Raw genomic sequence first — 26,912 nt, forward strand, 5'->3', positions numbered from 1 at the left:
TAAAAAAAATTCATAACATATTGGGGAATTGGGTCTGCAGGTGGGGCTCTCTGACGCCAGCACCGCCTCTAGCTCGCCGAGCTCTGGGCGAAGGAGAAGGGGGAAAGTAAGGAGGTGTCCATACCACGGTTCCTACAGCGCACGCTACTCGAAAATCCACTTGTGGAAAAGCACTCGGAAAGAAACTGGCCACAAAAGCCATTCGCGACAGTGCGCCCTCTACTGGAGGGGTGGAGAAACCTCATTGTTACAGGCCTGGGACTCGGGGACTCCATGAAATTAGGCCTTATATGAAGTCCACTTAACTGATTGGCAAACTTCCCTTCCAGTATCTGGTGCGAGAAATTGCTCAGGACTTTAAAAAAGATCTGAGCTTCCAGAGCACAGCTACTGGTGCTTTGCAGGAGCCAAGTGAGGCCTACCTGGTTGGCCTTTTTGAAGGCACCAACCTGTGTGTTATCCATATCAAAAGTGTAACAATTATGCCAGAAGACATCAGCACGCTGCATATGTGGAGAACGTGCTTAGGAGTCCACTATGATGGGAAACATTTCATTCTCAAAAAAAAAAGGTAGTTCTAAATATTAGGTATTTTTTTCCAATGCAGCCAAAAGGTACCTAGGTATATGATTGCAAGTGGAAAAATAGAGGACAGAAATTAGGTATTGGCAGTTTTTCCATTTTCATTTGTGTGTGAATTTTTAATATAAATGTGAGGATGTAAAGTATTAATGCAAATCAAAATGTTTCACTGAACAAGTTTCAGTGGTTCAACTTTATAATAATTATAAATAATTCTGTTAAATTTTTATGGACAATGCTAGCATTTGGATTTTTGTTTTTTGTTTTTTTTTTTTTTTGAGATGGAGTCTCGCTCTTTCGCCCAGGCCGGACTGCAGTGGCGCTATCTCAGCTCACTGCAAACTCTGCCTCCCGGGTTCAAGCCATTCTCCTGCCTCAGCCTCTCGAGTAGCTGAGACTACAGGCGCCCGCCACTGCGCCCGGCTAATTTTTTGTACTTTTAGTAGAGACGGGGTTTCACCATATTGGCCAGTCTGGTCTCGAACTCCTGACCTTGTGATCCACCTGCCTGGGCCTCCCAAAGTGCTGGCATTACAGGTGTGAGCCACTGCGCCTGGCCTGGATTTTTTTTTTTAATAAATTTCTTTCTTTCTTTTTTTTTTTTTTTTTTAGACAGGATCTCACTCTGTTGCCTAGGCTGGAGTGCAGTGGTGCAATCCTGGCTCACTGTAGCCTCAACATTCCCGGGCTCAGATTATCCTCCCACCTCAGGCTCCCAAGTAGCTAGGACTACAGGTGTGTGCCACCATGGCCAGATAATTCTTTCTGTAGAGACAGGGTTCTGCCATGTTGCCTAGGCTGGTCTCAAGTGCCTAGGCTGAAGTGATCTGACTGCCTCGGCCTCCTGAAGTGCTAGAATTTCAGGTATGAGCGGCCACGCAAACCTAAAACAAGTTTCTTATTGACAACTATGTATATATGTAAAAACAATCTATTTACTGAACATCATGTGTCAGATACACTGTCTTATTTAAGGCTTTAAGACTGATCTTAAGCTTTCAAGGTAGGTATTATGGATTTATTTTAAAGATTAAAAAACAAAACAAAACAAAACCTGAAGCAACCTGGAGCTCAAGCTTCCACAGCAGGTGCAGTGCACGAATAATGTCCACCCAACTTCACAGTATCACACTGCAGGGTACCATGCTGTATTTCACTGCATCACATGTTAGCGTCTTACAGATTTAGATCTGCTTCCACTTAGAACCACTACACGACTTCTAGCAAGTCACTTCAATTTGTCCACCTGTCTCTATTTCCTCAAAATATATAATTCAGCAACAATTAGATTTCAAACAAAAGAAACAGGTAGAACATGGTCTATGAAAATTCAAAATACAGAATATATTTCATTTAAGACATATTTGAGCAGGGCACAGTGGCTCACACCTGTAATTCCAGCACTTTGAGATGCCAAGGCAAGCAGATTGCTTGGGCCCAGGAATTTAAGACCAGCCTGGGCAACATGGTCTCTCCAAAAACCTAGCCAGGTGTGACGGCACACACCTGTAGTCTCAGCTATGTGGGAGGCTGAGGCGGGAGGATCGCTTCAGCCCAGCAGGTTGAGGCTGCAGTGAGCTGAGATCATACCACTGCACTCCAGCCTGGGCAACAGCGCGAGACCTTGTCTCAAAAAAATAAAAAATAAGACATATTTGAAGTCACTGAAATAAGAGCATTATCTGAGAGGCCAATGAGATGCACTATGATTCATGTAAGTTTCACTAAATGGTAATGGTTAACTTAAGTTTGGGATCCTCTATACACAATAGATACTTAAAATATGTAGCAAATAAACATTAATTCGACTTTACTATCAGAAAGTTTTCTTTCTTCCTCTTTTGTCTTTTACTTTTTTACTTTAGGTAATGGCAGACAAAATAGCTCCACTTAATGAAGAGACACCGTCTAGCAAAAACACTTAGCACCCATCTTTAGATGAGGGTTACCAGTAAACTAGAGTAACATGAAAAGCCCAGTTTCCCATCTCTCATCTTCTTGTGACTCTTCAGTAAATACCAGACTAATCCTGCTCCGAACCTCCTGAGCTACAGCGGTGATTAGCCCAGCGTAGACTTCAACAGCAAACAGGATGTAAAAACAAAAGGGCAAAAGAGTAAAATAGCCTCATAGTTTGGGCAGAGTTTCCTCCACAATGTAAAAGTCTGGTTTATAGTAGAGAAAATAATGTAATCAGAGGAAGCTATGCAAGTTACAGTTCTTTACCTCTCTTTTTCCTACCTTTCCCCTAAACCAAAACACTCGATGGTGTTTTATTCTTGGGATTATTAGGGCATGAAACATTTTTCAGGAATTCTTCCCTCAGCTGACAGGATGACAACTCCTGAAGCTGAGGACCCCCAAGTGAGTAACAGCACATGGAGCCTAGAGAAAAGCCTTTCATGGGACTTGAAACCACACTCTGCCCCTTACAATCTGTGTTATTCACCTTCTCTGAGCTTCCATTTCCTCATCTGTAAAATGAAGATGATATCTCACTTATAGGGTTGTGAGGATTAACTGAAAATGATATATGTTGTTAGAGTAGCATTTCATTAAATATTGAACCAGCCAAAAAACTAAAAGCCCCACAACTGTTCTTCAATTTAATCATTTTCAGAAGACAATACTTTCTTTCTTGTTATAGCGCATATATGCTACGATTGTTATGGTGGACATTCTTTGCCTTTCTCTTCCAAACTGAAAGGTAATTATTGAATCTGGGCTGGCCCTGTGTCTGCTTCACCAGTAGAATATAGTGAAAGTGACTGTATACCACTCTCTGGGTCTAGGCTTTAAGAGGACTGGGAGCCTCTGCTGTCTCCTTCCTGGAAGGCTCACTCTCAAAACGCTCTCTCTCGGAATACTGCTGCCATGCTGTGACATGCACAAGTCACAAGCAGATCCCATAGAGCTCTCACCGACAACCAACATCCACTGCCAGCCATGAGAGTGAGACTTTTTAGATTTCCAGCTCAATTTAGCCCTGGATGATTCAGCCCCAGCTGACAGCATGCGGGACAGAGGGTCTGCCCAGAGGAGCCCAGCCCATCCACAGAATAATGTCATAATAAATTGTTAGACCAGGAAGTTTTGGGATGGTTTGTTACACAGGAATAAGTCACAGAAATCATAGAGAAATAAGTGATTTTTAAAAATCCAATAGAATCAAACCCATCCCCAAACAACACGATTACTTAACAAGCTCCAGTAACATCCATATGAAAGTCTTCAAGAAGCTAGTTTGGAAGGTGCGCACTTATTCCGCTGTTTAAGATAGGTTTAGAACTCCTTTGTGAACTACTTTTAGAGATGATCTATGAGGCCTACACACAGAAAAACTTCACGCCCGCTCCACTGTGACAAAAATGTATAATCCACTTGATCACTCACCATATAAACCAGCTGTGGTTCTTGGCAGTTCTTAGTTCTTTCCATTATCAATCTCAGGTTCAAAGACATGAGGAGAGTTTTGGGTTTGTTATAAGGGGGTTATGTGACAATGACTTGTGTACACAAATTCTTCCCATTATATCAGGAGTTCAGAGGGAGAAGGGACAGTGTCTGATTCATGTTGGTGTCCCCCACAGATCATATCAAGGAGCCTGGCACATGGCAGACACCCAAGAGCCATTTGTTGAATGGCACATTGCAAAAACTAATCCATCAACGAGCAATAAAAACGTACTGTGCCACGACAGCATCTTTGGGCTAAGTGTATTGTGACAACTTTGAAGGTGACAATGCTCACTTGTAAAAGTCAATCATTTGCAAGAAATCTGGGGATCTGGTAAATGGATGCCCCTGAATCAGGCCACAGTGCTACCTGACAAACAGAAAGGACTGCCACCTAGGTTATGAGCTATAGACCGAGGGATCATTTCACCAAAGAAAAGAGATACCTAATTTAGATATGACCAAAAAAAAAAAAAAAGTTTGCTATTAGCAAAGGCATGTAAGCTACAGGCATCATGCCAAAATCAGGGCAGAAGGCCTACCTGGTGACTTCCATATGTTTTCAAGACAAGAACAGAATCTTAATTTACATGATCTCTAATCCTTCTACAGATTCTGCAATGTAGACACTATTATTCCCATTTCATAGCTGTAGAAACCGATCCTGTGTCAAGGCAGGCTACTTGCATTATCTTGGACCATGAGGCCATGATGGGGAAGCAGAGGTGGAGAGATGCATGGAAGGGTAATTCTGAGAGGACTAGGGAGAAGCAGCAGTAAAACTCTTGGAAAGGGAGAACTTTCCACAGCCTCTGCTGAGTGCAAGAAAATTATTATACCCCCATTCTCTAGAAAGCCTTTGAGGTACAGGTGATAGGATAAGCTCTGGAAGAGTATTCGCAACTTTTGCCCGAACTATAAGCCCAACATGGGTTTCTGGAAACTCTTGCCGCAGAAGTAGAGAGACGCCTTGTTCATCTGCATCCCCCAACTTTCCCTGCAAATCCAAACCTGTTCATCCCACCTCTAGTTCTTATTGTTTCCTCTGATAAGGAGGGCCCCAGTGAACAATTAAAGCTTTCAATAAATAATCTCTAAGCACATTCATTTGATTGATTGTTATTTGATACAGCAGTTAGTTTCAATGGGGCAGTTAATATTGATCACATAAAGTACTCCAGACAAACATGAAACAGTTCCAGAACTCCATGGATTATTACCCTTTATCTGCCAGTCATCTGGGTTACTTGTAATGGTCACGGAATTTAAAATCAATAATAACAATTAGTGTTCTGTACACCAAAACGGATGAATCATGTGAAATGGGTTTTCATATAAAATCAAAGGTAAAGCAAGCTGATAGCATGGAAAAAAAGCTCTCTGAATTTCCAGTGCACGTTTGGCAAGGCACTTTCACATGTAAATCCTCAAAATAGGCAGCAAGAGCGAAAGAAAGGTGTTCAGGAGAAGATGTGGCCATAAAAAACCATATGAAACCCCTGACGATCTTAATCCAAAAAGATGAAGCATAAAAGATAAAAGTGATCAAAATGAGTTCTAACAAATGTAGTAAAATTAATGGAACCGGTAATTTCCTTCCTTGGAGATGTGTGTCTAGCTACCTTTTCAGCTTTCAATTTGTAGGCATTAATCGTGATTTTTTTTTGTAATGAAATGGCAACAACGGTATTTTAGTAGCTCCATGGCACCACTACTGTAATATAATGTATATATAATTAAAATGCAAAGCAACAGAGAAATGTTTCATCATTAAACTGTAACCAGTGCACTATGTGAAATTATCCATTCCAAAGACTTGTTTTTCATCAATTATTTGTTGTTTATCTGATGTAAATATAAAAAGGACTAATTAAAATATATGCCTTTTTATACAGCTTCTTGTCATTAAAGCCAATGAAAGCATTCTGAGGACCATAATGAAATAATTATGTTTGCCTTTAAGAATTCTCTTCAATAACACATGGCAGTACTGAGCTAAATTAAAACATCAGGAACTGAATTTCGCTGCCTCCATTTCCATTTTAGTTAATTAAACCCCCAAGCTTTCCAATAGACCAGACCCTAAAAAAATCTTTTGAAGCTGAAATGGCCTTCAGATCATCGGCCTTTTTATAATTATGGACTTTGACGACATGGCAAAGGTACTGTAGCCATTGAAAGCTTTAATATTTTTGAGAAGACAAATTTATTACATGAGGTCTTCATTTGCTCTGGAAATGGGAAAAAAATTGGGATGTGATCCAGATCTTCTCTCCCTGGTTAACTGATGCACTCATCTTATTTGTTCTTTTACCTGCACATTATTTTGAATGTAGCTATTTTTTTGACTTGACAAAATTTTATTCTGTGATGAATAGTAATTTATCAACAACAACATAGCAAACATTCCACTAGATATGGGTCAAATTGAGACAGTGATTCTTTGTCAAATACTAAAACTTAAAAAATAAGAAGCTATCTTTAAGACAGCAGTGGACTGAGGAGAATCTGTGAATTTTAAGAAATAAAATCCTTCCGTTTGAATTTTCTCCTCCTCCAAACCTCAAATCAGATACTTTGGAAGGCAAAGAATAAAATAAAATGAAAATAAATCTGAGTTTAAGAGAAAGGGAAGAAGGAAAAAGGCGAGGAAAACTGCTAAGTGGTTTCAGGGCTGGTAGCAAATGAAATGGCTTTAGCACTGTTGTCATCTGATGCAGATGGGGGTGGGAACTTTGTACTTTCAAAAGTAAATACAAGGCCAGGCTCGGTGGCTCATGCCTGTAATCCCAGCACTTTGGGAGGCCGAGGTGGGCAGATCACGAGGTCAGGAGATCGAGACCATCCTGGCCAACATAGTGAAACCCCGTCTCTACTAAAAATACAAAAATTAGCCAGGTGTGGTGGCATGCACCTGTACTCCCAGCTACTCAGGAGGCTGAGGCAGGAGAATCACTTGAATCCGGGAGGTGGAGGTTGCAGTGAGCTGAGATCACACCACTGCACTCCAGCCTGGGCAACAGGGTGTGACTCCATCTCAAAAAAAAAAAAAAAAGGAAAAAAATTAGGAGTACCAAGGTTTAACTCCGACAACGTGAATTCCCTCATGTTTTGTTCTATATGGAGAGTTGGCGAGGTTTGTCAGTGGATGATATTTGGTGATTGATGGATAGACTGTCTAATAAGACATCAGCAGTGAATTGTTGACAGCTGGGAAACAAATATCTATTCTATGACAATGTAAAATTACAATTATAATCTCAGAATCCACTTTTATGAAACTACTTACTTCCTCCCAGTTTTTCTTTGTTCTCTTCAAAGAAATCTGCTTTTGGAAATCAGGGACATCATCACCCACTATCACCCCTGTAAAAATCAGCTTTCTTCTTTCTCCCTCCCCTGAGCTGGTTCAGTTCTTCAGCTGCTGGAGGAGGCCTAGAGACTCCTGGAATCCCTGAGCCCTGACTAGAGGAAATGCTTGGCCAGGTTGAGTCGCCTTGCTGACGTCAGTTCCTGTTATCCTCGCCTTATCGCACAGGGGGCAGAGAGTCTTATCTTACTAAATGGTCTCCTTGTAGCTCCCCCACCCTACAAGGCCAGAGAAAGAGCAAGTCAGCAGTTCCATTGCCTGTTTGAATTCCCATCTAAGAAGCTCTGAAAGCTCAAGACAAAATGCCAGTAGACTTAAGCTCTCCTGCTTCCTAGGTAGAGAGAACTTTTGCAACTTTATTTTTCATTCATTTAAAGGGGTTTGGGGAGTGGGATCGGACAGAGATCATGCTTTTTAATGATGGGGTAAGGAAGCTGGGAATGAAAAGAGGAGAATTCAGGGCAACATATTGACTGATGAGGTTGTGTTATTAGATCTTACAGATCGGGCAGGTTATCTCATCTCCTATTTAACAAGAGGTACTTAGGCCAAGCCACTTACAAGCAGGATACTGATAAATCTGAAACCTGAGTTAACTCTACTCTTCTCCCTCCATCACCCCAGCTCCAACTTTTTAAGAGGAAGCTGGCAAGGGCTGATACCGATTTGTTCATAACAATTTAACTTAATTCTACTCCCTCCTCCCCACCCTGTCCACGCACACACAGGTGCTAGAGTGAGAACCACAGTCCAGTCCATTTTGCAAGGAATGCCTTCTATTCACAGATCTATAGTTTGCTACAAAAGGAGTTCATGCCCGTAAGAATGACCCAGAAACACAAGGCGATCTTAAGACATAATGAAAAAATTAAGCTGTGAGAGCTCTACTTATATGGACTATAGAATCCAAACAAAGACTTTCTGTGCCACTCCTGGGTTCAAGGGGCAGCCTAGGAGATGTTGTAATATTAAATATCCGGCATATTTCAATGATTTTTGTGGGAACCATGCAGGATATTTGAAAGTGGGTTATTCTAGAAAATCAGAGATATATGATTGTCATAACTACCCTGTAATTTGAAAGGCAAGATTCTATCTACATTAATATCTTTGGAAAGGTTTTCAGCCAAGATTTTTCTGATTAACCTTCATCAAAAACTCCCATTTCTGAAATAATCTATTTAATTGATAGTTAACTGAATTTATATTAGAACATTTAAAGTATAAAAATGTCATTTAAGGATAAATTTATGGCACTTACACATAACTCAAACTCTACAGAAGATTCTAAGATGTTCTAAAATGAACATTGCATTTATTGTTAAAATCCTGTGCGACTTGAAAAGAGTTTTGTATTTTGCATCTTGGTTTTTACATCTCCATCTTCTGCCCAAAGAGTAACTTAAAATTCTCAGCTTTTTCTAAATTATTGATTTAAAAAATTATAAATTCCTTGAGAGTAGAATTTATAATCTTTGTTATTTATCATGTATTTCCCTTCTCACATACAGTTTAATGATATTTGTGGAATGTGTAAAGGAGAAAACAGGTTTTCTTTCTTTTTCAGCCACCTCAGGGCTTAACATATGTTGAAGGTAAATTATAAGCATCTGATATCCAGAAGAACTTTTTTTTATTCTTATGTTTTAGAGAAAAGTGCATGACAATACCTTCGGTTGTATATATCAACGCCAGGCTTCTAGAAATGAGAAGGAAACTTCTGATTCAGGTCAGCTAGCCTATCAGAAATAGCCATTCTGGTCATTTATCTATTAAGGAAAAAAGACCTGATTCAATGCAAGGGCTTTACATTATTGGCTGGCAAATCAAATTCTAACTAGAGCTTCCAAATCAATTCCATAGCTTAAGTTTAGGCAAACAGATGTCTACCTTTCTACTGTTTTGTTTTTTGAATCCATCCTTTTCTGGCAATAAAATTTAAATGCATGCTTTTTCTTTTCTAAGTTGCACATCAAAACTCACTCCCTTGTCAAATGTACCAATTTATCTAATATTCACAATATGATTTCTTTTTTTCTACAAGGAAGGAAAACTTTGGGAATCTTTCACTTGTTTTCGAACAACCCACAACCCTGCCTGCACTCTCTTTGCAATTTAAGGAAAAGTCCCTCTTTTTCTCTTGTTTCTGATGGTATTAGTTACCACCGTCATGTGTCCGAGAAAGCAGAAAATTATGTCCTACTTTAGAAAAACAATTGGGCCTTTTCACTGAAATATTTATTCAAAACCCCATTCAATTCATACGGTGGCTGTCAGTCTTTATTTAGTCTTTCTTTCAGAGGGTATCTTTGATTTTGCCACTTTGACCCCAATTTATATCTCACTAGGAGAGGATTTAGATACTGTTTAATACTTAAAATTTGGGTCCCAGGGCTTTGAAAAGAGGCCTTTTCTCATTCCCTAATCAAACATCACTACTGTTTGTTTTAAAAATAATTTCTTCTCATTAATGGGCAAAGTCCTGTTTCAAAAAGAAAATATTTTTTTCTTTTTCCTTTTGATGTGTTGAGTAGGGAGAAAAGACAGGGAAAAAGGCCAAGAAGTTGTCACACTCATTATTTCACCAAAGCAACTATATTTAGACCACAAAATATTAAGATTTATCCTATGCCCACTAAGCAATTAATGTTGAAAACATCTGGAGCCGCCTAAAACCAAGATAATCCTGGAGGCATCTGAACAGAAATTTAGTGACTCCTATACCTTCCAGGGGCAGTCGTCAATTGTAGTATTTAGACCACATTCCCTTAGTAGTCCTCTAATCCTGACTTTGAATGCTTATAACAAGCAATTCACAGACACTACTACAAATGGCAGCTGGCTGGCATATCATTTTTCTGCCTTTAAAATTAAAAAGAAAATAACGGGAATATTTTAACACCTTTCAAAGTGAGCTTGTGGCGGTGTGCTCCATGTTCAAAGGTCTTACTTTATTTACTATGCATACACACACACACCATAAAAAATGTCTGAGAGCAGAAAATAGTCTTGGTTGGAATTTAGTACTTTTTCTTTTTTGCCCACTGTTTCCTCTGTGTTAAAAGCAAAAACAGATCTGCTTCTCGTCAAAATAGCCATTAAGTATAATGCAAAATGTTGTGGTTATGTTCTTACTAACACAAACGTAGCCCTAATATGCTTTTATTTCAAAAGCCCTAACTAGCTATACCACCCTGAACCAAACACTGTGTGGCACAAGACATTTGTTAGAATCTTTAAAAAAAAAAAAAAAAGTTTTAGTTTTATTTATGCTAAAAAAAAAATCATTGGAACAACTGACCATCATAAAGTGGTTTAGGGAGGGTAAAGCAACTCTGCAAGGGCACAAGCAATATTTACATTTTATTCATTTAACCTAAAGTTGGGGTATGGGATTCAAACTCTTGTGAAACTGACCACAGTAAGAACTAATTGCCCCGCTTACAAAAATAAGACACTGGAATTTCTGAAATCCCTTTGTCAAATGCCTTTATTTACTTTGTCTAATGCAAGTTTCTTTGATTAGCTAAACTTTGCTGTTATCAACACTTCTTGCTTATCGGCTAGTTTTAGGCGAATGACACATTCACCGCTCGCTCTCCCTAGATAAAGCAAATCCCTTGTTTAACTTGTCCAAGAACAAACAAAGCCTTTCCCCCTACTCTTACAACTTAATAGGCATGTTTGGAGAGTTAATTACAAAAGGAAGAATGTCTACATGTAAAAACTCTATTAGGTCTAATAACTTTTGGCGAGGATCCTGAGCATTTTTTTTCCTTCTGTTAAAAAACATGTTTCATTACAACTTTCTCTAACAAGAAAGTTTCAGAGAGCCCCAGTTCCCTGGGATTCCGACAGAAATTGTTCATACTGTTTTAATTGCTACAAAGAGGACAGGTCTGAAAGGTCTCTTCTTGGATTAGAAAATTATTTTGTAACCCTCAAGTTTCTCTGAGCTCTCCAGAAATAAAATAGGCACCAAAAAAGAAAAGGCATTTGGGGAGCAACTGAAGATTAAGCTGCCTTCTGAAAACGATATTCTTTTTGCCCTGCTTATGGCTCTACAAAATGTTAAGTCAGACTGCCAGGCTGTTGGCATCAAATGGTTATTGATTTTTCAGCTACAAACCTGTTGATTTCCTAGCCCAAGAAGCAAGTCTTTATTCTTAAGAAAAAGTTTCAGAGAGGGCAATTTAAATCCTGTCATTGTCCCTTCTCCCCTTTTTCTTCTCTCTTGAGATAAGCCACCATGTTATTAGGAAAACTCAATTTCTTCCAGTTAAACTTTGACCTCTTTGAAAACAAAGATTTAAAATGTCATTTTCAGGCTAATGCTCCAATGAATTGTCAAATAAAGTACTAAAAACATTTTGATAGATAGCTGAGCCATTTATCTAAATCACTGTCAGGGCGGTGAAGCATCCTGCAGGCTCCCACTACAGCCACCCGAAGGTGGGATTTTCTGGGACTCCTGATCATTTCTCAAGCCTGCAGCCAGGCTACTGTTGACCAGATGCGTACCTCGGCACTGTGTCAGCATCAGATAACAAAATAGTCAATATTTTTTTTTTAAATTGGGAAACCCCACTTATATTTCCTTTCGTTTAACTGATGTCCATGTTCCGGGCTGAATTGCAAGATATGGAAATAATGGATGGCTCAGTCCAAGGGGTGTTCATTGCCAGTAGTTTTCTAGCAAAACAGCAACTTCTTAGACCAACAAAGTGACTCGGAAAGGTGGCAGCAGGGTCAATGCTAAGAAATATTGCCTTTCCTTAGCAAGGAAAACATTGGAAGCGGCAGCTTGAACTGGTGGTTTATGAACTTCGGGAGCAGCAGCCACCTTAATTAAACTAAATTCCGTTCAAGGAAAATGTCATATTTTAATTACTTTGGACTGTTGGAATACACAAGGGGTGGGGGGACCTATACAACTAGTAGCTAATCCAAAGAACAGAAAAGTTAAATTCCACTCTGCACACATTTTAGTAAAAACTGCAAAATGTGTCAAATTGCCCTATTTGAAGAATGTTTTAAAGTCTTGTGGTCACCCTCTACTCCCCACTCCCCACATTTTTATGCATATTTTAAAAACTGTTTTCAAGAGACTATAAGGTTGGTAAAGAGAGGAGCATGGGGGCGGGAGGGGTTATTTTGGAAGAAAACATCTAACAGGAAATTTTCAGCAAAGGGAATCAATATGCATGCCAGCATATCACACCCCTTCAGCATTAAATCATTAAATCCTTTGTCTTGCTACCAATGCAGTTTATTTCCAATGTCTTTATTGCATGCAAGACAGACAATTTTTTTTTTCTTGGTAGAAGAAGGGAAAAAAATAAACCTACATTGAGCAGTGTGCCGATGCTGCCATTCGGTTTGGGTCAATCCACTGAAGCATGCTTTGAGAGCTTTCTCCTGGAGCATGCAGGAAGACGGACTCGCAGTGTAGAAATCCAGGATTTGCCCAGGACTCACTGACAGAACATCCATACAGTCAAACATGATCTCCCCTGCACCGAATGTCTGCAAAAGTGCTTATCCTCTAGGTGTGGAGGCAAATGGCATAGAAAAGTCCACCCAACTCCATCAAACTCTGCCCCTTTTTTGGCACGTAGGCTGTTGGTCTTTTTCCCAGCCCCGAATCATGAATTATGACAGACAAGCCAGCTAAAAGCCTGTAATTGATCCAAATGATCATTTACCATTTTCCAGGCTTGCTCGGCCAATCCAGCCGGGGCGGGGGGTTCCCAGAAAGATCCCAACTTCTCCTTCCAAGTAAATGCTTGCAAAAAGCCTTCCGAATGCGTTCCGGATCCTACCCCGACGGTGCCCAGACAAACCCTGCTCGGATCGCTCGCGTTCTCGGCATCCCAGTCCTCAAACAGCTCGCATGGGGGAATTCTGGTCCCCCCTTTGGCAAAGAATAGACCCTCCTGCCTCTGAACAGCTCACTTCCTACTACTTCTGTCACACAGAATGAAAGATTGAATTGCCTAATATATGCGAGTGAACTTTCGGTGAACCCTACCCGGGCTGCTAACCTTCAAATGACCCAACTAGTCTGACATCACCAACTCCCAGGATTCTCACAGAGCTTAAAAACTCCCAGCAGCCCTGCAAAAGCAGACAGCCAGAGAGGCAGGCAGCGAGCGCATAAGCCAGCGCTTTCTTTCCTATTTCTCACCTTAAAAACAATACAAGAAGTGCTTTTAAAACGAGCAGGGGAGGAGCCGGGACGCTGCTCCTGGCTCACGTTGAGCACCAACTTCTCTCCCTTTACGCCTTTTTATTTGCGGCGGCTTAGCTTGGAAAACAGTGTTCCCCCCGCGCCCGCTTGCCTCCCGCCCACCGTCTCGCCCCCCAGCCCACCCTTTAAATTCCTCTGTGCGCCTTTCTGTCTGTTAAATTCCTTATAACTTATGTATTTTTCCACTCCAGAAAAAGCACATGCAAGCCCTAAACTGTAGAACAGAGAATGGCTACCCCTTGGGAAAGGCTTGGGTTGGGAAACTTTCCATTCCGCAGTCTTTTTCTCTTTCTCCCTCTTGCAAGCCCCTGGCTGAAGTGACTGCATTCGTTTGCTCTGCAATCCAGCTTTCGAGATTCATTTACTTTGAAAAATCCTCTCCAGGTTCTATGCAGCATATAGAGTAGTCAAGAATTAGTTACCCCTGTCCCAAACACACAGCCACACAGAAAATGAGATTTTAGATCTGGACGTGAAAAAACAATACAGTGGTCAAGAGCATGGATTGGGGAATCAAAGTGAACTAGATTCCAATTCCAGGTCTGCCACTTACCAGCTGTGTGTTCTGGGATAAGTATTTCACTTCTTCGGGCTTCAGTTTCCTCATCTGTAAAATGGGCATATAATACTACCCACCTTGGTGGTAACTGGGAGGACAGAAATAACACTTGTGTGGTGCTGGGTAAATATCATGGAACAAATGTTAGCTGTGACTCATCCTCATATTGTTCAACTGGGGAAACAACAGCCTGGGGAGATGAGACCTACCCAAGGTCACACAGCTCAGGGCTGTGACTAGAACCCAGCTCCCTAGGATCAAAGTCCAATGTGAAAGTTACTTGCCTGTTCCCACATCCTTGCACCCCAAATAGCCATGTTGGTTGCCTCTCTCATCATACACCTACACACATCCCACCACATAATTAAACGCATATTTTGTAAACTGGTTTAAGTGTGACAGTTTTATATTTTGAAGGATCAGTTTTCTCTCATACCAGCCCCTGCCCAATCCTTTTATTAAAATACAGTAATTTTTAAGGGAAAATAATTTTTTAGATCTCTCACACTGACCCAACCTACAGGAAGAAGTGTCTTCCCAGCCAGTCTTAAAACACTGAGAAGGATGGATGCAATATTTACAAATAAACCCAGCGGGATGGAGAGCTTTAAAAGGGAGAGCCAATCTACCCTGTAGCCATTTTGCACAACTTGTTTAAAGGATGCAACATACATCAAAGAAAAGAAACTCTGGGGAGGTATTAAAACACCCTCTCTTCTCCACTGCCTCTCTAGCATTTACTTGTAATTATCCCACAAAACAGGGCAGGCAAGAGGGTAGGCAGGGAGGGAGAGTCTCCTTGCCCAACCCAGGGAAGAGCACTGCTCTAGTCTCCTTTTTGTGGATAGTGTTGGAATGTGCATTGGCATCCGGGCCTTTTAAAAGCCTGTCAGGGGGCACCCCACCCCATGCTGAAACATTGCCCTGTCTAGTGGAGTTGCTAAGTGGCACTTGTGGTGTAACATGAAAAGTATGCATCGCACACACTTACCAAGTCAAAGATCCTTTTATGAAGGTACATTAAAACAATTTTCAGCCCAGCAAGCTCAGTTCTTGCTATTGAAAAGTTCGGGACTGAATCTGTGTTTGTTATTTTTTTTCCCCTCTCTTCTCTCTTTTATATGGTCATCATTTTGTAACAGAGACTTATTATAAGAAACCCTTTAACTACAAAGAAAACACACATTTTAAGCAAGGGAACACAGAGGAATTTACAAAACATTTAACACACTGTCATTAAGGTAGTTGTAAAGATACACAAAGCACTACATTATGTGCCAATTTCTACTTGGTCCATGAGGATTATGGCTCCAAATGCTTATTTAAGGCCCTTAGAGTACCGTGGAAACTGAGTTCATTTTTACCGGATAGTGGAGGTGGATGAAAAGTTGTTAGACAAGAGAAGAGGAAACAGCTATATTGAAAGTACAGCAGGAGAAACTTAAGTTAGAGATGAGAAACATGGCATCACCGACAGGTATGTGTGTACAGGGATCTGTTATCCAGGGGAGGCTGCTGCACATTCTTGCTGAACATCTTTTCAAAGAGTAGAGATACACTGGTCCCAGGGAAGTGAAGATGGGGATGGGTGCCCTCAAAATTCTGTTCATTCTTATTTCTTAAGCTATGGAATCAGCCTCATCAAGCGAGACCACTGCTTCCAAATTTCTTACCTCTATACTGTATCATTGCACAAAAATAACAACATGAGTGTGTCTCTGTGTGTGGTAAAGTTTGGGCGACTCGATGTTTTCTTTCTTTGTGCAAGAAAATGTAAAATATATAATTACCTTGAAGTTCTCAACTGAGAAATGAACTTAGGACTTGAAATGAATAATCAGTTATTTAAATCCCCGTGAATGGAATAGTATGGGTTTCTTATAATGTGACAATATTCGCTAGTCAATTAATCATTCCTCATCATGAATTAATTATGCTGATAGCAATAATTAGAGCTATTACTTAATCCAAGTATTAATTTATGAAACAGACCCATGATTTAGCCACATGCTAATTATTTCTTCATCAGTAAATGCTTACACTTCTTGAAAACTTGATTCTGCCTCTAAATTCTTCATTTTAAGTAAAATGAAGGAAAGATATAAAAATAACCCACAATTCTTTAAATACATATCCATGTACTATAAAGACTAATGAGTTGGGTAGAAAGTGAAAAATAGACCGATTTACCCATAATGAAATGTAAACTACTGACATCCATTTTAAACATTAGCCACAGGGTTGGAAGAAACTTTCCCAAATATCTTCTTGTTATGGCATAAAATAACATTCTGATGTGTGTCACCTCTATTTTCTTTGTGTTTGATCAATGATCTAATAAATGTATTTCCAACCAACAAGCAAACAAAAAGTAAAAAACAAAAAGCAAAACTTTGAGGGCAAAATCCATTTTGTTTCAGAGTAACTGTATATTTGTCAGTGTGACACAGCACATTTGAAACCCATAATCATAAAACAAAAATTTATAGCCAGGGTTCAGGGTGTACATCTGTTTCTCTGGTTTTCGTACAGCAATTACCCACTGGACAATCCAGAAAGAAACACCATGAATCATGCTCTGCAAACATGTTTGAACTGGAGAGTTTTCTGAAGAAAGAGCAGTCGTGTCTGTGCACCAGTATTGCAGCCGGCCGTGTTCAAAATTGGGCTAATACCTTGTGATGTCTAAATAAGAAGATTTTCAGAGGCGCAGACATATCCCCCCCACCACAGGCGCAGACATGCAAAGTGCAGGCAGACACAGGCACAGGGCTGGGGGAGGTGGACACTGATTGTTTTAAAGACATGCCCACCTCTTTCATGTTGTTTTGGCTTTTTATTTGTTTGTTTTTAAAATTTTTTCCCTGTCATTTTCCTCTTGCCACAATTCTGCCAGAAGAATAAACGGCTAGTACTGAGTGACATGTGTGTTCCAGCAGGGAAGCCAAGGCAGAGATGTTGCCAGCACGAGGCAAGTATGAGGCTGTTCCCGGGGCTTCCATACTAGCAGGCAGAGCTGCTTTTGTGTTGGAGGGGAGCGGGGGAAGTTCTAACAGTAATAACACATGGAAACTTTGCTTCTGGCCCTTCAGTATGAACACCTGCTCACATAACAGGACTGTTGATGTTCGTGGATCTTATACCAAAAGACACCAATGCACTTTCCAAATGAACTTGCAAGGTGGCTCTGGGCATGAGTATAGAGACTTCTTAGAAACCCTAGAAACACATCTTCTTCAAAAATGTCTTTTTACTGTGAGTGTTGGCCACCGTGTCCTTCATTTGGCTCCTTTCTCTTCAGCTGTCTGCTTTTCCAGACTTTCCTCCACAAAGTCTTCCTTCTTGGTTACACACAAATATTGTTCTCCCAAGACAAGGGCATACTTTTCTCTTTCCACATTTCTGAATTATTTTCTTCAGTGCTTCTGTGCTTTCTGCTGTCAATGACTCATAAAGACAGCTCTTCAAGCCCAACAGTTTCTGTTGGTTCCAACTTGAAAGTTAAACACAACCCCTGCTGAATGCCTCAGTACTGAGCAGTGAGCTGCGAACCATCTCTTAGCTGACTGTCACTGCTGGTGGCATTGTCTCAACATTAGTTTTGGGGAGACCTATCTTTGGCTATTTCATCTTGTTTACATTTCCCTTTTAAATCTAGATCTTTACTCTTTTTTTTCATTTTTGAAAATTTTATTTTCACATTTTCCATCACTCCCTATAAATCTAGATTTAAGTAATACATGCTCATAAAAATTCAAAGTCTAGTCCAAAAGATATAAAGTGAAAAGTAAAAGTCCTCTATATGTATTCATTAAATGTTGAATACCTACCATGTGCCAGGCATCTTATTTGGTGCTGGGCATATATCTGTGTATTTTTTTGGGATTGTGGGGGGGGGGTGCTGTTTGTTGCTATTATACCAGTATGGTCTTATGATACATATTGCTCTGCAACATTTTTAAATTTAGCAATATTTCTTGAACATCCCTTCAAAATAAATAATACATATAGAACTGGCTCATTTAAAAAATAAGTTAGAATCTCTTTACATCAATGCATTGTATTTCATTTAACCAATGGCCAGCTGTTAAGACATTTAGGTTGTTTCTACTTTTTTAGTACTATTAGGTTAGTGCAAAGAAGCCCTAAGGGCATATGCACCAATACATCTGCTGGATAAAATTCTAGTAGCGGTATTACCAGAACAAGGATTATGAGCATCTTAAAATTTGATGGACGCACAAAACTGTACTCCAAATCAGTTATGTGAATATATGTTCCCTTTTTGTTCTAAAACAGGGGTCAGTAAACATTTTCTGTACAGGGCCATTGGAAATATTTTAGGCTTTGCAGGCTATACAGTCTCTGTTGCAGCCACTCAACTATGCCATTGTAGTATAAAGGAGTCATAGACTATATAATAAATTAATGGGCATGGATGTACTTAATAAAACTTAATTTACAAAAATTGATAGTGGACTAGGTTTTGCTCATGGGCTGTAGTTTGTCCACCTCTGTTCTAAACCAACATTTAACAATTTCACGGAATTCTACATTGCCTTGTCTCTATCTTTATAAAACCTAGCTGTATACATTTGGGTTTTGTTAACATTTTAATTTTCCTTCCCTTTTAAAAGCTTAATTCAGTTTCAACTTGTGTATCTCTATAATATGGCTCTTTTATTATATTATTCATCGAGAGTGCATTATATTACCTCATCCAGAATCATCTTTCTTTCTCTCTCGGCTGGTAATTTCTCACTTTTCTACCTTATTGTCTTCATTTCCTTCTATAAGAAGGAGTTTTGGATAACATCGCTGCCTTCAAAATGTGTGCAGATGCCCCTGTTCTTCCACCATTAAACCCTGCTTTAAAGTCCATTATTTCCATCAACACCCCACCTCAGTCCCATATATGATGGCAATATTTGAGAGATGGAAAATATAATGGTGACTCCTGAGAATAAATGCCAATGGCACTACCATGCTACTGCTTGCTTGTGACTTCCCTGTACTATTCCACATGAATTTTGTCTTGTCTCAATACATCTTCCAACAAGCTAAGATTAGATGTGCCACTTAGTTGACAGAGTGCTTAGAAGAACAGCTAGACTCTTTTCAAGGATAGAAAGAAGCACAAAGGATTCTAAGAGTGCTTTGCAATTATTTCATGTTAATATTATTAATAAAGGATAATGTCTATAACTGAGATGCCTGCCTTAATTCCTAGTTCAGCACTTCATTTTTTGAGATCATATGCATGAACATAAACTATTAGTCGGCTCTTAAACTCTGCTGTTTAAAGTAATTAAAATTAAACAATTAAAAACGAGTTCTCAGTCACATTAACCATATTTCAAGTGTGCCACAGCCTCATATGACTGGTGGCTATCACGTTAATAGGACAGTGCAGACATAGAATGTTTCCATCATTGCAGAAAGTTCTGTTGCAGCGGAGTGCTCTCAAAGGTCAGCTTAATGATTAGAGAGGCAGTGTAACATGGTAGGTGGGGCCACAGAGTTTAGATACTGCCTGTGTTTAAACCCCAGCTTTGCTTCTTACTAGCTGTCTGACTAGGCGAAGTTACTTAACCTCTGCATTCTCTCGCCTGCAAAATGTAGATATTAATGGTACCTACGTCAAAGAGTTGTGGTAAAGATTAAATGAGGTAATACAAGTACTTAGGAAATGTCAGTGCAAGCCCGGGCACAGTGGCTCATGCCTGTAATCCCAGTACTCTGGGAGGCCACGGTGGGAGGATCACGAGGTCAGGAGATTGAGACCATCACAGTGAAAGCCAGTCTCTACTAAAAATACAAAAAAAATTAGCCGGGCATGGTGGCACACACCTGTAATCCCAGCTACGCGGGAGGCTGAGGCAGGAGAATTGCTTGAACCTGGGAGGTGGAAGTTGCAGTGAGCTGAGATTGCGCCACTGCACTCCAGCCTAGGCAACACAGCAAGACTCTGTCTCAAAAAAGAAAAGAAAAGAAAAGAAAAGAAAAGAAAAGAAAAGAAAAGAAAAGAAAAGAAAATGTTAGTGCAATGTCTGCAAGGAGAAATGAAGTCAGGCACATATTGCTAAATACTACTCAAATACTACTTGTACCAGAGAATCGTCTGCCAGAGTAGTCATTTTCAACCAGAATGCACATTTCAGGCTGCAGGTGGAGGGGGTAGGGGCTGCAAATATGTAATTAGGGCAAGTTCTCTAAGAGAATTTGCTGCATATACCTGGTTAAGGACTACTACACTGAAGCATTTTTGTATTTATATATATTATAAAGGAAGATGGTTTCTTTCATTTGCAAAGCACACACTGAGTCAGAATGACCATGAAATAATTGGCAAGCCCCACCCTGCTGCCCCTGTGCAAGACAGCAAATAGATCATAATAGATTATATCACTTTGGTTTTTGTTTTTTTTTTTGCATAAGTGGTGTTGAGCCTCAGTACCTTAGGGCTGATTATAATTAAATGGCAAAGGCATTGCATAAGATGGAAGACTTGCATTATTAATCTATCTTGTGTTATCATCTGTTATCTTTCCATCCGTCCATCCATCCATCCATCCATCCATTCACCTACCCATTCATCTACCTGATATCCACCCATCCCTCCATTTACTCATCCATCCACCAATCCATCCACCCTTCTAGTTGTGCATACATCCACTTGCTCATATACCCATCCACCTATCCACCCACCCATTCACTCTCTGATCCATCATCTACCCGTGACCTAACCCCCAAAGGTGATGAAGCAGAGTATGGCTTTTTGCGGACAATATATAAAGCAGTGAGAGGGACCAAAGTAAAACTTCTCAGATCATGCATGTATCTTTCTCCAGAATCCTTGAAAAGAATTTTCTGATGCGATGTGCTGGCAGAAATAAGGTCAAAGGCACTGGCCACTGGAGATTTCAGTTAAACAGGTTTGATAAATCAGATTGTGGCTGGAGAGCCCCTTAGATCTAACTCTGATCTTTAAGAGCATCCCAGGATTTGAAATGCTAATGAAGCCAAGTTCTATTAGCAACACAAAAGTTTCTGAGTCTGAGGGAAAGCTAAAAGCCCAAAGGAATTTTCTTCAGATTCTACAGGGAAAGAGAATGTAAAAAGTACAAACACATCAGAGGGGCAGTTGGAGAGGGAATGGAGTTTAAATTCATCCTAGTGTCTGACAGAGAAAAAGGCAAATAAAAAGCTCAATGTGATTGAGTGGGAATTGTCAGGGTAACATAAAGCCAGATAGAAATCCCTGTGAAATTTCTGTTGGAGAAACAAAGATACGCATAAAAGCACATTACACACACACACACACACACACACACGTAATGTGAATACAATGTAAGTATTTTTGGTGGAAAAAAATAGCTTTTCTCTCTCCTTTCAAACATCAGGGTATAAACCCACCTTCTCAACATCTACTCAACCAAGAGCTTTGAAAGCTTCTCTTGGAGAGGATATCATGGTGGCTTCCAAAATTAGTTTTTTGCATTTTGTTATTGTTTACTTGATTAACTTAACAGTTGCTTCAAAAAAAGATAAGCAAAGATAATTCAGAAGGCAGCAGTTTCAAAATGTAAGGTAACAAATAAGCATGGGAGGTAAAGAAAGGGAAAGAATAAACAGAAATATCAAATACTTTCCCTCTCTGTTTAAGTAACATGCAATGCTAAAATGTAAGATCTGCTGCAGTGATTCCCAAGGCACGGGGATTCCAGGGCTTCACACCCAGAGCTACCTCACACAAATTTCTGGGGGTGGGGGTCTATTCAGTTGCATTTAAATCAAGGTCCTCGGGTTTTTATTCTGCACACTACATTGTCAGACTCTCTGAGCTGATGGGACAGTCAATTTGGTGAACACCAAGGCGCCAGAGAACCTTTAGAGAACTTGGTATGACAGATACTCTCTCCTTGGACCAAAGCTTTAGTCAGGCTCCTCTCATTCCTCTGCTTGAGGAGGCCCAAGTTTGGGCTTTCTGTCCAACTTTGCAGAATCCAGTTTGAGCCAGAATCCTGCTAAGGCAGCTTAGGGAAAATCTCTCCCTCTTGGTAGTGATAGGAATCAGAACATGCTACCCCAAAATATGGCACTTTGGCATCTGAGTCAACAGTAGAAGCAGGAAGGTCACTCTCAGTTTCCCCTTGCCCTTCTCCCATGAGGCAGGTCATCAGACCCTCATGTCAGAGATGCCCTCCCTGTATACGTAAGAAAGGGACATCCTTATCTCTGAAGACACGGGGACACAGAGCACCATCTAAATAGATAGGCCTTGCTAAATTCCCCCCAGTTTATCACTATTAGATTATGCCCCTTTGGCCAATCATACTTCTGCATGACTGCCCACTCTTCATTAAACTTAGCAAAAAAAATACACAGGTTTATCTATTTCTTTGGGTCTTCATTTCTACAGCCTCTTGTGTCACATAAAACTTATATTAAATCAATTTGTATACTTTTTTTTTTTTTTTTTTGGTTAGTCTATAGTCTGTCTTTTGTTATTGTGGCCTCAGCCATGAACCTAGGGATGGGAAAGAAAGATATTTCTCATTCCCTGTAGTAACTGACCACCCCTGTTATCTTATCACCATGGCTTGCCTTCAGAAATAATCCTTTCCGAGTCAGTTTAGCCAGAAATTCCTTATGCTTGATGTTTTCTCTTAGGGATTTTCCATCCACTGACCCCATCCTTCTCCTCGGTTATGAATCCCCACTTGTCCTCAGTGGAGTGAGAGTTAGTCCAATCTCTCTTCTCCTATAGCTATTGTCACGGTCCCCCCTTACCATCTTTAACAAGTGTCATTTTTTTTTCTTTCACATCTGTTGAGATGGACAAGTTACAGAGGCTAGAAATGGTAGACCTCTGGGACTGGAGTGAAGAAGCCCTGGATTCAAGTCTTGGCTCTACATTTATCTGCTAGGTTGGTTTAGGTAAATTCATAATCCTTCCACGTCTCATTTATTCTTTTCATTTGCAATTGTAGGTAAGATCTACTTCAAAATAACGTCTACTTCAATGGAAGACAATGTTGAAGAATTAAATGCAATAACGTATGAGAAAGATTTTTATAAATTCTCTGGTACCATGTAATGTTTGGCATTACTATTCACACATTTGACAGAAATAGACACAAAAAATTATATTTTCACCTCTTTCTACTACTCTGGGGCAAACTTAATTCTAGGGCCCTTCTCCCAAATCCATTCTCTCTATTTCCCCTACAATAGGTTTCTAGCTGAGCATATGGCCATCCAGATAGACACCATATTTCCCAGCCTCCTTTGCAGCTAGGTGTGGCCATGTTCTCATCAACACAATGTGATCAGAAGTGTTGTGTGCAAATTCAATGTCATTTCCTTAATTTCCCACCTTCCACTTGCTGTCTTGCCCCTTCGCTACCAAGTGGAATACTGCAGGACTCTACATAAACCAGAGAGGAGGACAGCAACCCAGAGGGAGGCAAGGCCACAAGATAGAAAGAACCTGGATCCCTGAATGTCCATGTGGACTACTGGCTGCCCTGCCAGCCTGGAGCATTTACCTCTAGACTATTATGTGAGAGAGATGTACACTTCTATGTTATTTATGCTGTCATTTTTCGGGTCTCTTTTAAAAGTAAAGTTTAGTCTATTTCAAATTAATCAACTCCCTAATTTGTTTAAAATTTAAAAGAAGAAGAAAGATGGTATTTCTTTTGCACTTTCCCAGGCTGTATTAGTCTGTTTTCACGATGCTGATAAAGACATACCTGAGACTGGGCAATTTACAAAAGAGAGAGATTTAATGGACTCACAGTTCCATGAGGCTGGGGAGGCCTCACAATCATGGTGGAAGGTGAAAGGCACATCTCACATGGTAGCAGACAAGAGAAGAGAGCTTGTGCAGGGAAACTCCCATTTTTAAAACCATTGGATTTCGTGAGACTTATTCACTATCATGAGAACAGCATGGGAAAGACCTGCCCCCATGAGTCAGTTACGTCCCACCAGATCCCTCCCACAATATGTGGGAATTCAAGGTGAGATCTGGGTAGGGACACAGCCAAACCATATCACTGACCTACTTTTCTTCCTTAGTTGGGCCAGGTTATTCTGTCCTTTCTTGCTGGGGAGACTGGTCAGTGGCAGGGAACACAGCTAATTTCCATTCTCACACACACTTCAGAATCAGAGACACACAGCATTTTTTTTAATTGGTTTTTCTATGTGGCATTAACAGAATGTAGCAAAACTTTATAGAAACCTTTACCCCTAATTCTGAACATTACCAGCATCTTCTGAGGAAAGGCTCAGTTCCAGGCCTGGGCTTGCTCTGGCTATGTGGGCTGTATTTGGAGAGGGGGCCACCTCCAAAGCTCTATCATCAAATATATGAAGTTGATTACCAGTGCATCTGGAGGGGTAAGGAAAGGCCAGTGTAGCAAAACTAAGTTGGGGAGGCAGAGCATAACTTTCTACCAACAGCTTGTGAGAACTTCCCTGATCTTACTGCTATTAGCACAACAGTAACAGAGGAGGCTATTGTGACCCACAGTGCCAAACACATTGCTGAGTGCCCCATAGAAGTCCATGACAAAACGAGTGATGTGCCCCTCTGAAAGAACTGAGTAAGGCTGCCCAACACCATACTCAAATCCAGGGGTTGGGAGACTCCAAAGGCCAAGTCCAGCCTGCCACTTGTTGTAAAATAAAGTTTTATTGGAGCACCGCAATTGCAAATTAATTTGTTTACATATTGTCTTTGCTGCTTTTACACAACAAAGTTGAGTGATTGCAGTGGAAACTGTATGGCCCACAAAGCTGAAAATATTTATAATCTGTACCTTTAGAGAAAAGAACTTGCTGACCGTAAGCATTCAGTACCAATCCACTGAATTGGCTTTGAAGATGAAATCTAGCAGCAGTCCTGGAACTGGATAATATCAAAGGTTTCTTCAAGGTCTAAAAGTCTCAATTCAGACACCCCAAGAATCCTCTGCAGCTATTTACTTGCTTATGAGACAAAGTCTCACTTTGTTATCCACGCTGGAGTGCAGTGGCACAATCTCGGCCCTCTACAGCCTCAACTTCACAGGCTCAAGCAATCTTCCCGCCTCAACCCCGTAAGTAGCTGGGACTACGGGCATGTGCCACCATGCCTAGCTAATTGTTTTTATTTTTCTTTTTAGTAGAGATGAGGTATCACTACATTGCCCAGGGTGGTCTTGAATTACCGGGCTCAAATGATCTGCCTCCCAGAGTGCTGGGATTACGGGTGTGACCCACTACTACACCCAGCCTTTGCTTAGATATTGATATGCCCTGTTGCATCTTTTTCTTCAGTTCTTTTTGAATATGTTGCCATAATTAAGACAATGATGACCCTAATTAAAATAGGACTCTAGGTCATGTCCATCACTGTGTGTTCCTTGGCCCTGCATTTTTTATTTATAACCCTACCTGGCATGTATTTATTCTTTACTATATGTCTTTCATAATAAAAAGTAGTCTCTTCAATGGTAGCAACTCAATCCAGTTCACTGCTATGATCCCAGTAATTGGAACAATATACAACACATAACAATCCCTCAATAAGTATTTGTTGAATGAATGAATAGTACTTCCTGGAAGACACTGACTAGCAGAAACATGTACAAGTTGGTAGAAATTTAAAGTTGGAAGAGACTATGATCTACTTTTGCAAGGCAATTAGAATGGCCTCACTGTAAGTAAAACAAAATTAGGACTAATTATTAGAAGACATCATTAAAACAATGAAATCTATGGCACAGACCTTGTGTTTTTAACTCATGAATGGGGAAGTCCAACCTACATTAAGACCAGGAAAAAGGGAGTATTTTCCTAAAAATAATGCTGGAACAATGGGGTATATATTGCATACAAATAAAACAACAAAAATAAAGGATTTATACCAGGAAAAATATAGTATTTTCCAAAAAATGGTGCTGGAATAATGAGGTATATATTGTATACAAATAAAACAAACAACAAAAATAAAAGATCCATAACCCACAGCATATGCAAAAATTCACTCAAAATGGATCCTGGACCTAAATGTAAAGCATAAAATCATAAACTTTTTGAAGAAAATAGGGGAAAATTTTGTGATCTTGCATTGGGCAATGGTTTTTTAGACATGGCACCAAAGTATGACACATAAAAAAACAAAATAATTTGAACTTCATTATAATTTACAACTTCTATTCTTTGGAAGTCTCTGCTAAAAGAATAAGACGACAAATCATACAGTAGGATAAAAATAGTGCAAAACGTAATTCCAGCACTTTGGGAGGCCGAGGCAGGTAGATCACCTGAGGTCGTGAGTTCGAGACAAGCCTGGCCAACATGGGGAAGCCCGTCTCTACTAAAAATACAAAAATTAGCTGGACATGGTGGCAGGTGCCTGTAATCCCAGCTACTCAGGAAGCTAAGTCAGGAGAATTGCTTGAACCCGGGAGGTGGAGGTTGCAGTGAGCCAAGATAACGCCATTACACTCCAGCCTGGGCAGCAAGAGCAAAACTCCGTCTCAAAAAATTGTGCAAAGCATATATCAGATAATGAATTTGAAACTAGAATTTTAAAAATTTCAAAATTCAAAAGTAACAAAGCAAGCACCCTTCTTCCAACTCTTATTGGGTAAACAATTTGAACAGAAATGTTGCTGAAGACATTATATATATGGCAA

General features: G+C 40.1%; 1 protein-coding gene across 2 annotated transcripts in view; it reads right to left on the reverse strand.

The window, feature by feature from the left end:
• Positions 1-26,912, reverse strand: part of RARB (retinoic acid receptor beta) — a 498,581-nt gene that overhangs the window by 156,257 nt on the left and 315,412 nt on the right. The window contains exon 1 of one of the 2 annotated variants that reach the window (XM_003256771.3): positions 12,757-15,107. The exons of the other annotated variant lie outside the window; for it this stretch is intronic. Within the exon in view, the coding sequence (XP_003256819.2) occupies positions 12,757-12,913 (157 nt within the window). The 5' untranslated portion in view covers positions 12,914-15,107. Of the gene's footprint in view, positions 1-12,756; positions 15,108-26,912 lie in introns of those variants that run through there. 2 annotated transcript variants of the gene reach the window in all.

Source organism: Nomascus leucogenys, chromosome 4 (assembly GCF_006542625.1).
Source record: "Nomascus leucogenys isolate Asia chromosome 4, Asia_NLE_v1, whole genome shotgun sequence".
Taxonomy (NCBI): domain Eukaryota; kingdom Metazoa; phylum Chordata; class Mammalia; order Primates; family Hylobatidae; genus Nomascus; species Nomascus leucogenys.